At 45.5% G+C, this 18,794-nt stretch overlaps 1 protein-coding gene across 1 annotated transcript in view; it reads left to right on the forward strand.

The window, feature by feature from the left end:
- Positions 1-18,794, forward strand: part of SLC12A1 (solute carrier family 12 member 1) — a 222,896-nt gene that overhangs the window by 157,856 nt on the left and 46,246 nt on the right. Inside the window, 2 exon segments of the mRNA XM_030189548.1 lie at positions 4,075-4,181; positions 8,583-8,665. Of these exon segments, the coding sequence (XP_030045408.1) occupies positions 4,075-4,181; positions 8,583-8,665 (190 nt within the window).

Genomic DNA, 18,794 nt, shown 5'->3' on the forward strand with positions numbered 1-18,794 from the left:
GGGCTCCTGCCCCTTCTGCTTGGTGCCTGTGGACTGCTAGTCCTTCTTTTGCCTTGCTCTGTGTTTGGAGTCTGAAGCTTCAGCCATTTTCTCTCTGTCTGTGTTTGGAGCCTGAAGCTTCAGCCCTGACTCTGTTATCCCTGGTTTATTCCTCTGTCTGCTGCCTGCCCAAAGACTTGGTTAGCTCCTGGTTTATTCTATTGCCTGCCGGCCACCTGCACTCAGGAGCTCAACTCTTGAGGAAAGGTGGTCAAGCGCAGGTGAAGCTGTTCCTGTTCTGCCTGTTCTAGTTTGCCTGCCTCTGTTGCTACTCCAGCCCAAGGGTCCAGTCCTGCTCTACCTTGTATCCAGTTCCAGGGTGGTCTTGCCTGCCTCTGCTGCTCCTCGGCAGTGGTCCAAGGGCTCACGAATTTAGGTTCTGCCTCGAGAACCTGACAACCGCTATGGACAATCTCTCCCGCTGGGCGCCTTCAGCTTCTACCTCATCAGGTAGACAATTTTTCTGGGGAAGGAGGAATGCTCCCTATGCCTACAATAAGCATAGGTACAATCCTCCTTCCCAACAGCCTTCTCAGGCTCAGCCCCAGTGCGCTCGTTCTTGTCAACAGCGTGCGCCCAGACAGGCCCCTGCAGCTGCCCAGCAAAAGCAAAGGACGGGCTTTTGACTGGCTCCAGATGAGCATAGCCGCTATAAAAGTGTCTGTGCCGGACGATCTACCGGTCGGGGGGAGGTTAAAATTTTTTCACCAAAGGTGGCCTCTCATAACCTCCGATCGGTGGGTTTTACAAATAGTCCGGCTCAGATACTCCCTCAATTTGATCTCCAGACCTTCAAATTGCCCACCGGGAGCTCAGTCCTTCAGCTTCCAGCACAGGCAGGTACTTGCAGAGGAACTCTCCGCCCTTCTCAGCGCCAATGCGGTCGAGCCCAGTCCACCGGGGCAAGAAGGGCTGGGATTCTATTCCAGGTACTTCCTTGTGCAAAAGAAAACAGGGGGGGATGTGTCCCATCCTAGACCTAAGGGCCATGAACAAATTCCTGGTCCAAGAAAAGTTCAGGATGGTTTCCCTGGGCACCCTTCTTCCCATGATTCAGGAAAACGATTGGCTATGCTCTCTGGACTTAAAGGATGCTTATACACACATCCCGATACTTCCAGCTCACAGAAGGTTCTTCTATTCCATCTGGGAGCGCAGCACTTCCAGTATTGTGTGCTGCCCTTTGGTCTCGCGTCTGCACCCAGAGTATTTACAAAATGCCTGGCAGTAGTTGCAGCATCGCTAAGCAGACTGGGAGTGCATGTGTTCCCTTATTTCGACGATTGGCTGGTGAAGAACATCTTGGAGGCAGGATCCCTACAGTCCATGCAGATGACTATTCAACTGCTGGATCTACTCGGGTTTGTTATAAATTATCCCAACTCCCATCGTTTCCCTGTTCAAAGACTGGAGTTTATTGGAGCTTTGCTGGACTCACAGACGGCTCGTGCCTATCTCCCCGAGGCGAGAGCAGACAATCTTCTGTCTCTAGTTTCCATGGCCACAGCATCTCAGCAGATCACAGCTCGGCAGATGTTAAGACTTCTGGGCCATATGGCCTCCACAGTTCATGTGACACCCATGGCCCGTCTTCACATGAGATCTGCTCAATGGACCTTAGCTTCCCAGTGGTATCAAGCTACAGGGAATCTAGAGGATCTGATCCAGCTGTCCACCGAATTTCACAATTCTCTTCAGTGGTGGACAATTTGATCCAATTTGACCTTGGGATGTCCCTTTCAAATTCCTCAGCCTCAAAAAGTGCTGACAATGGATGCATCCCTCCTGGGGTGGGGAGCTCATGAAGATGGGCTTCACACTCGCATCTCACGGCTCATAGTGTTAGAGCCATGGCAGCGTTGGTGACTCACTTGAAGTCAGCCACTATAGAAGAGATTTGCAAGGCTGCGACGTGGTCATCAGTCCACACATTCACATCTCATTACTGCCTTCAGCAGGATTCCCGATGCAACAGTCGATTTGGGCAGTCAGTGCTGCAGAATCTGTTTGGGGTTTAGAATCCAACTCCACCCCCCTAGGCCCATTTTTATTCTGTTCCAGGCTGCACTCTCAGTTAGATGTTCTAGTTCGTAGGTCAATCCTTGTTATATCCTCACCGTTGCGAGGCCCAATTGACCTTCTTTGTTGTTTTGAGTGAACCTGGAGTGCTAGGGATACCCCATCAGTGAGAACAAGCAACCTGCTTGTCCTCGGAGAAAGCGAAGATACTTACCTGTAGCAGGTATTCTCCGAGAACAGCAGGCTAATTGTTCTCACAAACCCGCCCACCTCCCCTTTGCAGTTGTTTTCTTCCCTTTGTCATTGCTTTTGACTTAACTGAGCGGGGACTTGTGTGCGCTGCGCTGGAAGACGGCCTTGCATGCGCAGTGCGCGCACCACGCGTTCTACAAGGCTCTGGCAAAGCTTTGGCTATTTTTGCTGAGAAAAATTTCTGTTTCCGGGCCGCCGTGGATGCCGACCCATCATTGAGAACAATCAGCCTGCTGTCCTTGGAGAATACCTGCTACAGGTAAGTATCTTCGCTTTGTAGGAAATGTGTAAATGGCTTTTAGTTAATGACACACATCAGTGACTGCCTTACAGTACAGCAGTAGACAATAATCTACTTTTCAAAAACCAGTGGTGTACCGAGGGTGGGGCGGTGGGGGCGGTCCACCCTGGGTGCACGCTGCTGGAGGGGTGAAGAGCAGCCGTGCGCGCCTTTCGGCTCCGCTGGTTCCCTGCTCTCTCTGCCCCGGAACAGGTTACTTCCTGTTCCAGGGCAGAGGGAGCAGGGAACCAGCGGAGCCGCGCGGCTGCTCCCAGCAGCTAAGAATGCACCCGAGGGATGGGGGTGGGGTTTGATGCGCCGGGGGGGTGTCGTGCTGCACCCTGGGGGGACAGATGCCGCTGCACCCGGGGGGGGGAGGGTACGCAATAGCATTCCGCCCCGGGTGGTAGCCGACCAAGGATCATCACTGTCAAAAACTTCTAGATTTGAGTATGACTGAGTCTGAGCCCAAGTGTACTTATCAGAAGAATGGATATCCCGCAACAACTTTGGCTGGCTTCTGAGATATGTGTGAAAGTCTGCATTACATGCTTCAAGTTGAGCAGCATGAACAAAATTCCTTTGACAGATTCAACCAGCAGCATGGAAACAAAGAGGAAATCAGCAATGCCTTCCTCACTCTCTTTAGCGCCCCCATATGTACAGACTGACTAATAGACCAGAGATGGTTTCTCAGTTTCATTACGTGGGTAGGTGTATTGGTCACAGCCACATAAAATGAAAAAGAGGAAATTTTCCCTAAAATTAAAAAACCTGGAAGACATATCTGAAGAAATCCAAAAGAAGGGCATGTCTTCTTAAAAGAGGATATATGGTAACCCTACGATTGTGGGAGCTTTAAAATGTATTTATATTATGATGGGGAGGGGGGGGTTCAAAGTGACTGTTTGCCTAGGGCTCATCAAAGGTAAGTCCTGCCCTGGAAGTTGTATTTCTTTTTCCTACTTTGTTTCGTTATTTTACCATTGTAAACCGCCGTGATGGTACTTTCAAATGGCAGTATTTCAAATCTTGAATAATTTGTAAACTGTACTTAGTATTTCAACTAAATAAAGATATTTGCCCATCAGGCTCACTCACTGGTGTTCATATACTATCAGATAATTTGGAAACAAGCATTGTAACATTACATTACAAGAAAGCTACAGAGAGCAGTGTGGGTTTTGTTGATTTTAAATGATTATACCATTTTAATGACAGTGTGCCTGAGAAATGCAAATGAAAGCTAATTAAGAAAAGCTATCTCACTGACATCTAAAAACATTTAGCAGTGAAATAATTTAGCACTAATCTTTCTATCTTATGCTTGGTTGCTAGCATGAAGGACTTTCACGGAACGCTGTTTAATGTTAAGGAGTCCCAGAATATTGCTTTGGTGATTTTTAACCATTACGTTTCATTTGCAGTTAATGTGTATGCAGGACAGATTAGCCAGTTTCTCATACAGTTTATCATATTTGCAGGCCTCTGGCTTAGGCAGACTGAAGCCAAATACATTGGTGCTTGGATTTAAAAAAGACTGGAGAAATGCTGCCACAAAGGAAATAGAGAACTACGTGGGTGCTTTACAGTGAGTTCCAGTTGCAATGCTAAAATATGTTTTGCAGATTTTAATTGGTTTTTGTGCCATGGTGGCAGACACTGAATAAAAAAGGGTAGGATATGTGGAGGTCAACAGCATGGCCGCTGTTTAATGACTTACCCCCCTGTTTATATGCCGACACAGCTGTGTTGGCATTGCCACGCAGCTTTGTAAACAGGGGGGTGTGAAGAAACAGTGTGTTTTAAGCCTGCAAAATGTATTGGATTTTTTCCTGTCTTAAATATGTCTGAAGTGTATTTCTCCTGTTTGGCCAGCAGATGGTGCCTGTGTAAAATATCCGATTTTTCTATTTTCCATATTAAAGGCCACACGCTAATTTTGTCATTAGCACGTGACCGTTAGCACATGAGTCCCTACCGCCACCCATTATGTAGGCAGTAAGGGTTCATGTGCAAATTGGATAGTGCGCGGCAATGTCGTTGTGCTAACTGATTAGTACAGACCACAGAACACTCCCCCTCTCTGTCCCCAGACCCGTCCTCAGCGCTAGAAAATAAATTTTAGTTTTCAGCGTGGGGGTAATGTGCACACATCCTAAAATTACTGTGGGACGCCTCAGCATGACCCATGGTATGCCATCTTTTTTCTGCGGTAAGTACGTGTCGGTGCTTGCTGCAGCTTTGTAAAAGGACCCCCCCCCCACCCCGAAGTTATTTTTATTGTATTTTTGAAAAATGGTAGGGGTCATGGATTTGATATTTCGCCTTTCTGTGGTACAACCAAAGTGGTTTACATATGGACCCATAAAAATTTTTAGGAATGCTCATTTTCATTACCTTTGACATCAATAAGCTGCTTTAGTGCCAAAATTTAAATAACCTTTCATGTAAAGTGGGCTCCACGTCAAAGTTCACTACTATAAAGTGGCTTTTCAAAAGGAGAAAAATTGAGAGAAAAATTGCACAAAACACCTTACACTGAGCATTTTTTCGTGAGTTTCCAGGTGTTTTGAGCTATTTTCCACACGCAGTGTAGTTTCTACAAAGTCACATTGCACTTTAGCGCATGAGGCCCTTAAGGGGAGGATTTTATATATGGCGCCTAAAAAAATGCACACGGAAAACATTTCTGCCTAAGCATATTCTATAAGCGATACCTAGATTTTGGCGCAGTATATAGAATACGCGTAGTTGGTATCTCAGCACCTAAAACTACGTGCGTTCATTTACACCAGCAAAAGCATACCATAAATCCTGGTGTGTAGATTTAGGCGCACTGAGCCATAATCTATAATTATGTGCGTAAATTTTGGAATGCCCACAAAACGCCTATTTCCATGCCTATAACCACACCCCTTTTTGTCTGCACACTTTAAAATTTAGGTGCAGTGCATTACAGAATATGCTTAGTGATTTGTGCGCATATATTCTAATTAGTCAATCAGTGCTCATTATTGTTTGTTAAGTGCTGTTAACAATGTTGATTGGCTTGTTAAGCCAATTAAGTTATGCATGCAGTTATAGAATCGGCTTGGATTTCAGCGCGGAAAGCTAGGTGCGCTATATAGAATCCATGGAATGCAGGAAAGATCAAAGAAAGATATAGCTTTATAATGCAACACCACACTCAGTACAGAGTGGAGGAGTAGCCTAGTGGTTAGAGCACCAGTCTTGAGATCCAGAGGTGGCCAGTTCAAATCCCACTGCTACTCCTTGTGATCTTGGGTAAGTCACTTAACCCTCCATTGCCTGAGGTACAAACTTAGGCCCAGATGATCCAAAGCCCTGTGCTGTTCTGAACAGCGCTCTAAAAATAGCGCTGGGACAGCGCAGGGCTTTTCTGCATCGATGATCAAAGATAATGTATGCAAATCTAAGCAGAGCTATTATCATGTAGAAGTGCGGGAGAATTGTGCCTGAGCATGCGCTCACCACAATCTTCCCGCACTTGTTTGACAGGTCTGGGCTGTCAAAAGCCCAAACCTGTCAAACAGCCTGCCGAGGCCTGAACAACGAAGGCTGGAGCTCCAGTGTGTCTCGGCCCCCCCCCCCCCCCCCCGAAAACGTCGTGGCCAAACCCTATCCCACCCTCCCATCCATCGACCGGGGGGGGGGGGGCTGGAGGTCCGGTGGACCTCCGGTCCCCCCGATGATCCCACCCCCTCCATGTTCAGGGAGGGCTGGAGATCCGGTGGGTCTCCAGTCCCCCCCAAACCCCCAGAAAGCGTGAAGTGGCTGCCTCCGGCCAAACACTCTCCCACCCTCCCATCCATCGATGGGGGGGGGGGGCTGGAGGTCTGGTGGGTCTCCAGCCCCCCCAAACCCCCAGAAATCGTTGAGTGGCCGCCTCCGGCCAAAAGCTCTCCCACCCTCCCATCCATCAACGGGCGGGTGGGGGCTGGAGGTCCGGTGGACTTCCAGCCCTCCCCAACTCCTCCCCCCCCCCCAGTGTTCTCCTTTGAATACCTGGTGGTCCGTGGTGACAAGTTGACAACCCCCCCTCCCAGCCCCCCTACCTTTCGTTGGAGGAGGAACGCAGCCTGCCTGCCTCCCTCCTCTTCCAGTCGACGCCGCTGCAAAATGGCAGCGCCCAGCCCCGCCCATTGCATCCTGGGATGCGCTGGGCAGGGCTACAGACCATGTAAGGGAGAGATTTGGCCGGAGGTGGCCACTCAACAATTTCTGTCGGTTTGGGGGGCTGGAGACCCACCAGACCTCCAGCCCCCCCCCCCCCCCGGTCGATGGATGGGAGGGTGGGAGAGCGTCTGGCCGGAGGCGGCCACTTCATGATTTCTGGGGTTTTGGGGGGCTGGAGACCCACCGGATCTCCAGCCCTTCCTGAACATGGGGGGGGGGGATTGTCGGGGGGACCGGAGGTCCACCGGACCTCCAGCTCCCTGTTCGCGTTTGCCTTGGGGGGGGAACGGGGGCCTGCCAGCATGCAACTGCATGCTGGACAGGGCTCGCCATTCCTCCCCAATGATCCGCAAAGTCTAACACCAGCTCGGAGCTGGCGTTGATTTTGCCGCGGCCAGCAACCCAATCTTTGGCGCGCTGGACGCTGATCATTGGGGATGAATGCGTTAAGCGCTGATTAGCATGCATTTGCAAGCTAATTGCGCTAGAAGCCCTGTTTAGCATGCATTTGCATGCTACTTGCGCTAAGAGCCCTCGAGTGCGTTGTTTCAGGCGCTCGAAGGCTCTGATCATGGGTCGGCAGCAAACTCCGGCGCTAGTATGGCATTAACAGCATTTAGCGTCGGCGTTTGCTTTTGATCATGAGGGCCTTAGATTGTGAGCCCTCCAGGGACAAAGAAATACCCCCAGTGTACCTGAATGTAACTCACCTTGAGCTACTACTGAAAAAGGTGTGAGCAAAATTCAAATTAAAAAACAAACAAACTGTATGTGCATAAAGCTATTCCTTCTTCCACTCCCCCCCCCCCCCCCTCCTCATGTATGCCTACACATTCTGAGTAGCTTAATGGTTAAAGAAGGAGACTGAGAACCAGGGGAGCCCAGTTCAAATCCCACTGCAGCTCTTTGTGATCTTGGGCAAGTCACTTAACCCTCCATAGCCTCAGGTACAAAGTTAGATTGAAAACCCTCAAGGGATAGAGAAATATCAGAATGTACACCACTTCAGGCGGTATATAATCCTTACTTGTATACAAGCTTTACACATATAACTTTACCCAGAAATTGGAGCACAATTTACTAAAAGCCTATTTCTATGCATAAAGCACTGCTTTACCAGCAGAAATGCTTTTGAAAATGGTCCTCCCCATATCTCAGATGCTGTATCCAGGGCCATAGCAAGTTATGGGATCCTTTTACTAAACTATGCTAATGTTTTTAGCTCATGGTAGAAATCAGCTGGCAGTAAACGCCAAGATGCCTGTAGGAATATAATGGGCATCTCTGCTTTTACCGCCAGCTGATTTCTACTGTGAGCTAAAAACGCTACTGTGGCTTAGTAAAAGATCCCTATGTGTGGCTGCACAGGGCGCAAGGGAAGTTGTCCATTGGCTTCCATTGCGCTGATGTCACCAAAGTGGGTGTGTCTCGCAGGGCGCATTTGGCGCTTTCGACACTCCTGGCTCTATTAGGTACTATTACACATTTTGGAAAAACTATAGAGAAAATAATTTAAAACACAGTATGTTAAAGTGTTTCAGTTCTTAGAGGGTTAAACAGTTTTTGGAAAAGGGAGGAATATCTAGAAAGGTCCCTTGACCTTCCCGCATGGCATTTGGAGGATAACACAGCTTATACTACATGATCATGGGGAATTTTCTCTTTCTCCGCTACCTTCAAGTTTCCAGGTGGACTTCATGTCTTAACAGTGTACAGTTATTTTGCCTTTTTAAATGTAACCAGTAAATGGAAAATATACAAAATAGTTTTGTTCTTTGATTTTATTTTTCAGTGATGCTTTTGATTTTGAGTATGGAGTAATGATTGTTCGAATTAGCCAAGGATTTGACATCTCTGAGGTTCTACAAGTTCAAGGTATGTACTCGAATAAAACTGGTTTAACAGTTTTTATCTAGCATCAGGTAAATTCTGAATTTAGATGTTTCCTTTTAGATTTCATGTGCATTGATCTGAAGAATGTATATCTTTTAAATTGTGCTTGTACTACATACTTTTAAATATATTCAAAATAAAAAAAAAAAAAATATATATATATACACTTCATTGAAATGAAGTATTCAAGCTTTTGCCTTAATAATTAAACAACTCAAAATGCTTAAAGCCATAAATGATTCCTAAAGTTGTCATAGTTATATTTACCGTAGAATGCAAATGAATCAGCTGGTGAATCCTTGAAAGCAGGCTCTGGTGTTCCTCATGAAACTTTCCATTACATTTATAATTTATCCCAGTTAAGATGCACATTCTTCTTGAGTGGTTGTGGTGGGACACTGGAAAGTTAAAGGGCCTATTCACTAAACTGCATTAGGGGCCCTGTTTACTAAGCCGCGTTATAGGCGCATTAGCATTTTACCTACAATATCCCTATAGGCGTCTACATGGTTAGCCTGCACGCTAATTGTAGGCGTGTTAAAAATGCTAACACATTTGGGCAGACTTGTTGGGCAGACTGGATGGACCGTACAGGTCTTTATCTGCATTCATTTACTATGTTACTATCCTGCTTATTTTCGAAAGAGAAGGGCGGCCATCTTCCGACACAAATCGGGAGATGGCCGGCCTTCTCCTAAACCCGGCCAAATCGGTATAATCGAAAGCCGATTTTGGCCGGCTTCAACTGCTTTCCGTCGCAGGGCCAGCCAAAGTTCAAGGGGGCGTGTCGGCAGGGTACTGAAGGCGGGGGCATGGTTAAGAGATGGCCGGCTTTGGCCGATAATGGAAAAAAGAAGGCCGGCTCTGACGAGCATTTGGCCGACTTTACTTGGTCCTTTTTTCAGTCAGAATGAGTATGCTGGTGAATGTCTTAGTTGTGATACATATGTCCCCTGATGAAGTCATAAAGCAAAACGGCATGGTCACTGTAGGGATAAGTGATAGAAGAAGCCATAATATTAGTCCTTGTGACAACATTTTGATAAGTTAAGTTCCTTGCATAGAGCATATATCACAAATGTGAATATGAACAATAATGAATATATATGAGGTGTATATATACAAATTAATATGCTAATATGTCAGAGCACGCCCTTTACCCCCCGGGTAACAGCCTTACAAGCATCAGACAATGCTAGAACTACTAACCTTCATTGCGAGACAGAATACAAAGCTCTGTTTGGTACGTATGACACTACCGATGAACTAAGGTAAAAATTGGCATTCCCATACAATACCGCTTTATGAGTCAGTACCAACATCATAAATGCAGTACCTGACCGGCAGCCAATGAAATCTAATATATAATATATACAATGGAGTAACATGTTCATATTTACAAGAATTAGCCAACAATCTAATTGCTGTATTTTGCATAGTTTGCAACCATTTAAGTGCTGACAAAGTCACGTTGCCTTAGAGTTTCAAAGTTCTGTATGCTTCACATTAGGCCCATGAAGGCTCAGTGGTTAGTAGATGTCTACTGTCACATTTTAATAAATCCTAATAAATAAATAAATAAACGTATTAGGAAAGATAAGGAAACATGAATGTGGAAAGCCTCAAAACAGAATCAGAACGTGCAATTTCTATTAAGTCTACAGTTGACTAGTTCTGTTCTTATCAGTAGGTCCCACTATAGATATTTTCAGAAAATATGAGATTGTACTCATCTATGTGCAAATAACATATACTGTGTGAAGTGTACATCTTGTGGCTTACACTTAGCATAGCAATGAAGAAATAACAAGCTGGTAAGAGAGCGCCGGTGATGCAGTATTAAAATCTTAGCCAGGAAACAGGCCACTGGCTGTGGTGCTTGCTGTAAGCTTCAGCTATCTATGGTGCCACATAAAATAGAGCTCCTGTACGAAAGGCAGAAACATGATGTTTCATGATGTGAAAAATGATAAGAAATGTAAGAGTGTTACCAGGGTTCTTCTTACTATTAACTTCCCAAATTCCTCAGGCTCTGAAAGCAGTGAGGGCAGTGTGGGAAAAGAAGAGTTTCATGACACTCTTTAAGGAGAAGAGTCATGTGAAGAGGAATTTTACCAAAGCTCAGATATTGAGTAGATTCTGGGTCTTTTTTTCTCCACCCTTCCTGGAGTCTGCTCTGGCTCGGGGAGAAGTGTCCTGACACTTAGGAGTGGGAGGGTCCCTAAGGGTCCAGGAGGGCTTAGGACTTGGGAGACAAGACAGAATCATGGAGACAGAGATTGAGGAGTTGAATTGTTTCACAATAATTCTGTTGAGGTCCTGGAGAATAGGAGAGACTTTGAGGAATTGATCAGCTTGGCTTGACTTGGAGTAGGTGGAAGTAGACACTGGATCCTCATGTGCTCATCCTAGCCTGCAGGGCTGTTAGACATTCAAGGGCCCAGGGCAGAAACTGGGGAGGGGCTCCAAAGCTGGTCTTCAGCCTTCCCTTTTTCAGCTTGAGGCAGGTTTGGAGGCCCCCTGTAGTATGGGGGCCCAGGGCAATTGCCGTGTATGCCACCCCCTAATGCTAGCCCTGCTAGCCTGCCTGTAAGACTTTATTTTTTGCGACAAAGGGAAGCTCTGTGAGTGCACACAAGTTGTCAAGTACTAACTTTCGTGTTGTGTGTGTCCTGTGAGGTCCATGTGTAAATTGTACCAGGATATACTCCGCTTTATACATTCTGCCAGTAAAAAGGTTGTTGTTTTTTAAGTACCATCTTTGTGTGGGGGGATAGACAAAGGTAGATCGTCCTATCAGGCATTTGGGTGTGCCTTGATGGGCCATAGTGGCAGTGCTACTGGAGAACTGAGACTGAGCAGCTAGCAGTCAGGGGTTCCATTAGGTATGTGATGTGTGGAGGCCACTTTGTGGGCAAAAAAGCAAAGGCCAATTGAAAAGTAAGAACAATGCACTGATGGGGCAGGAATGTGGCAGGGCCATGAATGACTGCAGTGGTTTAGAGATCCTGTGCTTACTTCACACTTCAATTGCTGCAGGCTGGGATTTTCATGACACTAGTTGGTGAGGATAGATGCTGCATGGTGGAAGGAAAGTGGAAGGAAGACAGAGGGCAGATGATGAATGAGAGAGAAAGAAGAGACAGAGGACAGAGCTGGTGTGGGCAGAGGATGGAAGATGAGAGGGAGCAGATGCTGGACATCGGGGAGGTTGAAGAGAGAGAGAGAGAGGGTAGACGCGGAACATGAGTTGCATGGGAAAAAGAATAGAGAGCTCTATATGAGGAGGGAGTAAGGTCATAGATTTTTGACGGGTAGAGCATGAATTTGGGTATTTGAGGGAAGAGCTGGAGAACATTTTACACCGGGAAATGTGGGGAGGGGGACAAGCTGAAAATTGGGAGAGAGAGTGCTTGGCAGGTGAGAGGTGGACTTAGCAACTGGTAGTAAAGGGAATTTAGGAACTCAGCTGTAGGGTGGGGAACAGAGCAGAAACTCTGTGAGTAGTGAAACTTGATTGAGGAAGTGAGAAAACTGGGGACAGATGGGCAAGATGGGCTGGGAAGGATAATACAGTGAAAGACAGAAAACCAGCAGGTAGACAAAGAGTAAAAAGAGGGAGATCAAGGGCTGGGAGGGGAAAATGGGGTAAGATATGAGGAGGTAGAATGGTGGAGATAGAGGAGTAAGTTCAAAAATGGGAGCAGGTGAAGCTACAAAGTAGTAAATTTAAAACAAAGCATAGAAAATATTTCTTCACTCAATGTGTAATTAAACTCTGGAATTCGTTGCCAGAGAATGTAGTAAAAGCAGTTAGCTTAGTGGGGTTTAAAAAGGGTTTGGATGGCTTCCTAAAGGTAAAGTCCATAGAACATTATTAAAATGGACTTGGGGAAAATCCACTGCTTATTTCTAGGATAAGCAGCATAAAATGTATTGTACTGTTTTGGGATCTTGCCAGGTACTTGTAACCTGGATTGGCCACTGTTGGAAACAGGATTCTGGGTTTGATGGACCTTCAGTCTGTCCCAGTATGGCAATACTTATGTTCTTATGTACTTAGAGTGCTGGTCAGTATAAGATGTGGAGAGATAACAATGATGATGACTGGGGGTGAGAAGAGATGTCAATGAAAGGGGGCATGAGCGGATAGAGAGGTAGAGATAAAAAGGCAGAGTCTTAGAACAGATAAGTAGAGATAAAAAGGCAGAGTCTTAGAACAGATAAATAAAGCAAAATGAGTTGAAAAGTGAAAGGTCAATGTCATATGTAGGGGAGGAGGAGGGAAAACATGGAAAATTGCTAGTAGACCCTGGAAAGGGTGTTAAAAAAGACAAGGATCAGCAAGGTAGGAAAAACAAACCAACCAGGGCCTGATATTGAAAGGATATATGCTTCTGGCTTTCACTTATGCTCATAAATTGGCCTCTTTGAAAATTTGCTAGGGCTGAATGCATAAACCTTTACTCAAAATTTCACTAAACTCTTAAAAGTAAGCTTAAAAAGTGGGTGACAAAAAACATTTTTAGGATGGGGGAAAGAAGTTAGGAGCTTAGCAGTAATCTTCAGGACTGGGGTTCTACATTAGGCTCATAAATCTAGGCAAATGAACGAAAGACCTATATTTATGAGCATAACTTTTATGTTCCTAAATTAGATGAATTTTCAGCTGAGAAGTTATGCTTCTAAATTTGGCTAAAAATAGGGCACAAATTTAAGAGGCTAAGGGTATCCTTTTACAAAGCTAGGGTAAAAAGTGGCCTGCAGTAGTGTGGGCATGTCTTTTTGGCACATGCTGGGCCATTTTTTACCGCGGCTAGAAAAAAAGGCCATTTTTTAAAAATGGGCCAGGAAATGAACATGTGCAAAAATTAAAACTAGCCTATTTATGGCCTGAGCCCTTACTGCCAGCCATTGACCTAGCGGTAAGGTCTCATGCACTACCTGTGTGGCAACCATGCGGCATGCACCAACGTTCAGTACTGGTCTCCGTATCTCAAAAAAGATATAGTAGAATTGGAAAAGGTACAGCGAAGGGCGACGAAAATGATAGTGGGGATGGGACGACTTTCCTATGAAGAGAGGCTGAGAAGGCTAGGGCTTTTCAGCTTGGAGAAGAGACGGCTGAGGGGAGATATGATAGAAGTGTATAAAATAATGAGTGGAATGGATCGGGTGGATGTGAAGCGACTGTTCACGCTATCCAAAAATACTAGGACTAGAGGGCATGAGTTGAAGCTACAGTGTGGTAAATTTAAAACGAATCGGAGAAAATCTTTCTTCACCCAACGTGTAATTAGACTCTGGAATTCGTTGCCGGAGAACGTGGTACGGGCGGCTAGCTTGACGGAGTTTAAAAAGGGGTTAGATAGATTCCTAAAGGACAAGTCCATAGACCGCTATTAAATGGACTTGGAAAAATTCCGCATTTTTAGGTATAACTTGTCTGGAATGTTTTTACGTTTGGGGAGCGTGCCAGGTGCCCTTGACCTGGATTGGCCACTGTCGGTGACAGGATGCTGGGCTAGATGGACCTTTGGTCTTTCCCAGTATGGCACTACTTATGTACTTATGTACTTATGTGGCCATGCTGCTGATTACCACCGGGAACACCCCTCACAGTAGAAAATAGAAAAATACTTTCTACCATGAGATTTGGCATACGCCAAACTCGGAATTACTGCCGGGTGAACGCACTACCCTGGCTGTAGTGCCAATTTGGTGCCCGCTACCCACGTATTAGCCCTCCCATGGCTGTGTAAAAGGACCCCTAACTTAGGAGCATAAGTTCAGGAGCTCAGCATTTTCTGAATATTGGGCCCTCAATATTCAGCAGCAAAAGTTCACTCAAATGTAACTTTAATGGAAACTAGATCCAACCTGGTCAAGTTTCGGATAACCTTCGTCAGGGGTCACACTGGTTTCCAAATATATTCTCTGGTAAATGCATAAGTATCCAATATATACTGCAATTCCTGAGCTGAAGAAGCATCAGTTCAAATGCAGAGGAATAATTGAGTGAACTTTTGCTGTCTCGTCCTTCCTTGGAACACTACAGCTGTTTGTACTGTCTGCTTTGACACTGCAGCGGGTTGTCTCCTATTTTGTTTCTGCTTCCCTCAATATTCAGTCCAAGATGGTCAATGGATACCAGCAGGACTTCCATAGCTGCAGGATGTTATTGGGATCTAGCTGATATTTAATGCTGATACTGGGGGTAACTATCTGGGAAGGTTAGGACTGCTATTTTTCCATGATTCCCCAAGCATCAGAAAGGCAGGCAGAGGTTTCTGTGGCTTCTAGCTCCTGTCTACTTCTACAGCTGAATAGCTTTCATGTATTCGCTGGATTAGCAGAGCACAGCTAAAGTAAAAAATTTCCAAGGGCAACATTCAAAGCGATTTAACTGGCCAGAACCAGCTCTTGGCCAGTTAAATCACTTGTACTACAGTACAATCGGTTCTTGTATTCCGTTAACACCCAATGTTAAGGCTGCTGAAAGACAATGCTGGGCTTGGGGCAGGGCCGCCACCGCCACCCCCACATTACCCGCCCCACACCGCTAGCCACCACTGCTCACTGCACCCCCCCCCCCCACACTTGCTCAGGCAGCCACCGCCCCCACTCTCTTACCTTCCTGCATCTTCTCTGCTCCTCCTTTGGTCTGTCACTCTCACTGCTCCTGTGTGCCAGGATGCGGGTTATCGTTTTAACGCAATAACTCAGGTCCCGACACACAGGAGCAGGAGAGAAACAGAGTCCAGCGCTGGGCCTCCCGGGAAATATTTCCTCCCCTCCCCCCCTCTTGGAGGCCCTGCCCAATGAGTTCAAAGTGGATCACAAAGAAAAAAAACTAGGTAAAACACCTAGGACTGTACATAAAATGTAAAAAAAACTTCTGCTATCCACTGAAATTCAGCAGCACTTAACTGGTTAGTGCAGCTAAGAATCATCATAGACCGCTAATATCATCAAAGCCAGCTATTTTGTAGGTGGTCTGTGGCAGGGACGGACTGACCATTTGGGCAACAGGGTAGTGCCCAAGGACTCAAAGGCTCTAGGGGGCCCAAAGGCTCTGCCTGGATGCCCATCGCACACTACAGCCCTCCCCGGTCCTAGCTTTAAAGGCGCACCGCTGGTGATCTAGTGGCCTCTGCGGGGGGGGGGGGGGGGGATGACATGCTCTTTCCTGCCCCTTGTGCTGCCACTATTCCCCCTGCCCAGCACCGCCGTATTTTAAAAATTGCAGCCAAGACTCCCTGCGGAAATCTCACGAGACTTTCGAGACTACTGCAGGAAGTCCCTGTCGCCATTTTGAAAACACAGCAGCACCAGCAGGCGGAAGAATAGAGGCAGCGCAACGGGCAGGAAAGAACATGCTTCCCTCCCCCCTGCAGAGACCACTAGATCACCAGGCCCCTCCAGGTAGGACATGGGGCAGCGGGGTTCGTGGTTGCAGTGGTAGGGGGCAGCAGTGTGGTGGTAGGGGGGGTTGAGCAGTGGCCAGGTGTGGGGGCCCAGACCAACCTTAGTGCCAGGGGGCCCAAACCAGAGTCTCAGTCCGCCCCTGGTCTGTGGACAGAGTTGGCACTTAAGCAGTTAAGTACCAATATTTGGCACTTAACCACATAAGTTTATTGGTCAAATCATACTGTATAAAAGTCATTTCTGCCTTTATGTGGTGCTGAATGTCATGCTTAACTGCATAAGAGAGCCAGCTGCATGAACCTGGATATTCAGTGCTGGTGCCCAGACATGGCCTAGCATTAAATATCCAGGAATAATGCTGCCAACAGTTGAAAAAATGCTCACCACCACCAACTGAATATTGACCCCGCTGCTTCTAGCTGGCTAGGGTATAAGGCATGAGGGTCCTCCCTCACAACGAGGATCCTGGCCAGGAAGATAATCCAAAAGAACGAAGGGTTGAATTTGACTGCTGGCTTTATAGATTTACAAAGTTCCATCCAAAGCTAATGCCTTCCTTACCTCCCCCCTCCCCCCACACACACTGTTTACTGATCTACACTAGCGGCTGCCGTGAATGGGTTGTGTCAGCATTAGCGCTCGAGCAGCCACTAGTGAGGCTTAGTAAATAGGAGGGTTAATCTGAATACTGGTCAAACTAATATTCCTACTCTATAGGGATAGAATAGGGCTTTGAGAGATCACCAGAGCACTGCTTTACTGAGTGTCAAATGATGTCACTGCATATTTTATTCATATTTCCTGTGGTGATTTTTTCAACACACTCAACAGAGTGAAAAATCCCACAGACTCTATATGAGGTTAAGTGCCAATATTTAGTGCTTAGCCAGATAAGGAAACTGGACAAATCAGACCTCATAAAACACAGTCCTACCTTTGTCCGGTTTCGCTTACCCGGTTAAGGGCTGAATATTGGCTCTTTATGGTATATTTATAATTACTTTCCTGGGTTTTTTAACCTTCTTCTTCTCTCCTCTATTTCTTCCTATTGAAGACTGTTGTACATATGAAGAATATGTGATTATTAATTTTTTCTTTTTCATTTATAATGTCTTGTTTATTGGATTCTCTCAAGTGTGTTGCTTATCATTTTTTGGATGATGGAATTGAGAAATTATTAACAAATAATACAGTGTAATAAAATAATAATAGGTGTTAAGAATCACTCATTAGCAAATCTAGGGGCCCTTTTACTAAAACTTAGCACCCACTAATGGAATTAGTGTGCACTAAATGCTAAGAATCCCATAGATATAAAACAGGCTTCTTAGCATTGACACCCTAATTCTACACACAACGCTCAAAATTGTGTGTGCAGATTTGGCTATGCACCCAATTTGCATGTGCAATTTAATTGACAAATGAGTCAATTTGTGCCAATAATTGGGCGCTAATTATCGGTGCTAATTGGCATTAATTTAAATTAACTCGTGCATCTTTAGACACCAGGATCTACACATATATTTTACATGTGGATCAGAAAATGGGGTGTAGCCATTGGAGGGGCATGGGCAGATCAGGCACGTTCCTGGAATTTGCGGGCAGTGTTACAGAATGAGGAAGATCCGTGCAAATTTAGGCACAAGAATCTACACCAGGTTTGCGTTGGTGTAAATCCTTTTACCCAAAATTGGGTGCAGATCCTGGCAATAAACATTATTTTGTAATGGTGTCCAACTCTGAGCGCCATTTATCAAATAGCACTTAGCGCTAATTTTTTTATCAGTGCCCAAATTTGGGCACCATTTATAGAATTTAATCCTTAGTGCATAAGCTTTAGTAAAAGGGCCGCCTAGTCCTTAGATTGTAAGCTCTGTTTGGGTAGGGAAATACCTGCTGTACTTATATATAATTTACCATGTGCTTGGACTTGGAAAGCTGAATAATCAAATTGAAAATCCAAATCTGTGATGTGTTGGATCTATTTCTGTTTTGCATTCGCTGTAGCTGGCACAAAATCCTACCAACCAGGCTCACGGTTCAGGATGTGATCCTATCTCTCTATTCATTCACAGCCAGAACTGCTTCCTACTGCTTTCTCAATAAAGCTCAGGTTTCTGTGCTAACTTACGTCTGTCCCTGGCCTTGCCTATGTGTAACCGGTCTTTGAAATCCCCATACAGCACCAGCTGCCCAGTTCAGGCAGCTTGCTTAATTGCTATTGCTTTTCTATTCCAACCCCCAAATCTTTCTTGTACCTTTTAAATTCCACCTTTACCTCTATGATCATGCCTCATATGCAAATGTTTTATTATGCCTCTGAATTTTCTGATGCTTATTTTGGGTAGATGTGCCTTGACAAACAACAATAATACTTTTTGGAACTCATATGGTATAACTACCAAGCATCTAAAACTACTAACTCATAATTTTCTTTGTTTTATGACTTTGATTAATATTCTTGGCAGATCAATTAAACATCTGTTTAAAACATTTGCTTGTAGAAATGCTGACATCTTGTGGACAGTCTGAACATTTCCTAATCTATGTCTCTTCTTGATGCTCAAGCAAGTTGCAATCACTTTTCCAAAGCAGTGATGTAACAGAACTCCCAAAATTGCAGTTTCTTTTCTCTGGGATACAGTAGTTTGAAATGATCTGTAGTCCTTCTCTCTTCTACATT

This window comes from Microcaecilia unicolor, chromosome 1, assembly GCF_901765095.1.
Source record: "Microcaecilia unicolor chromosome 1, aMicUni1.1, whole genome shotgun sequence".
NCBI lineage: Eukaryota > Metazoa > Chordata > Amphibia > Gymnophiona > Siphonopidae > Microcaecilia > Microcaecilia unicolor.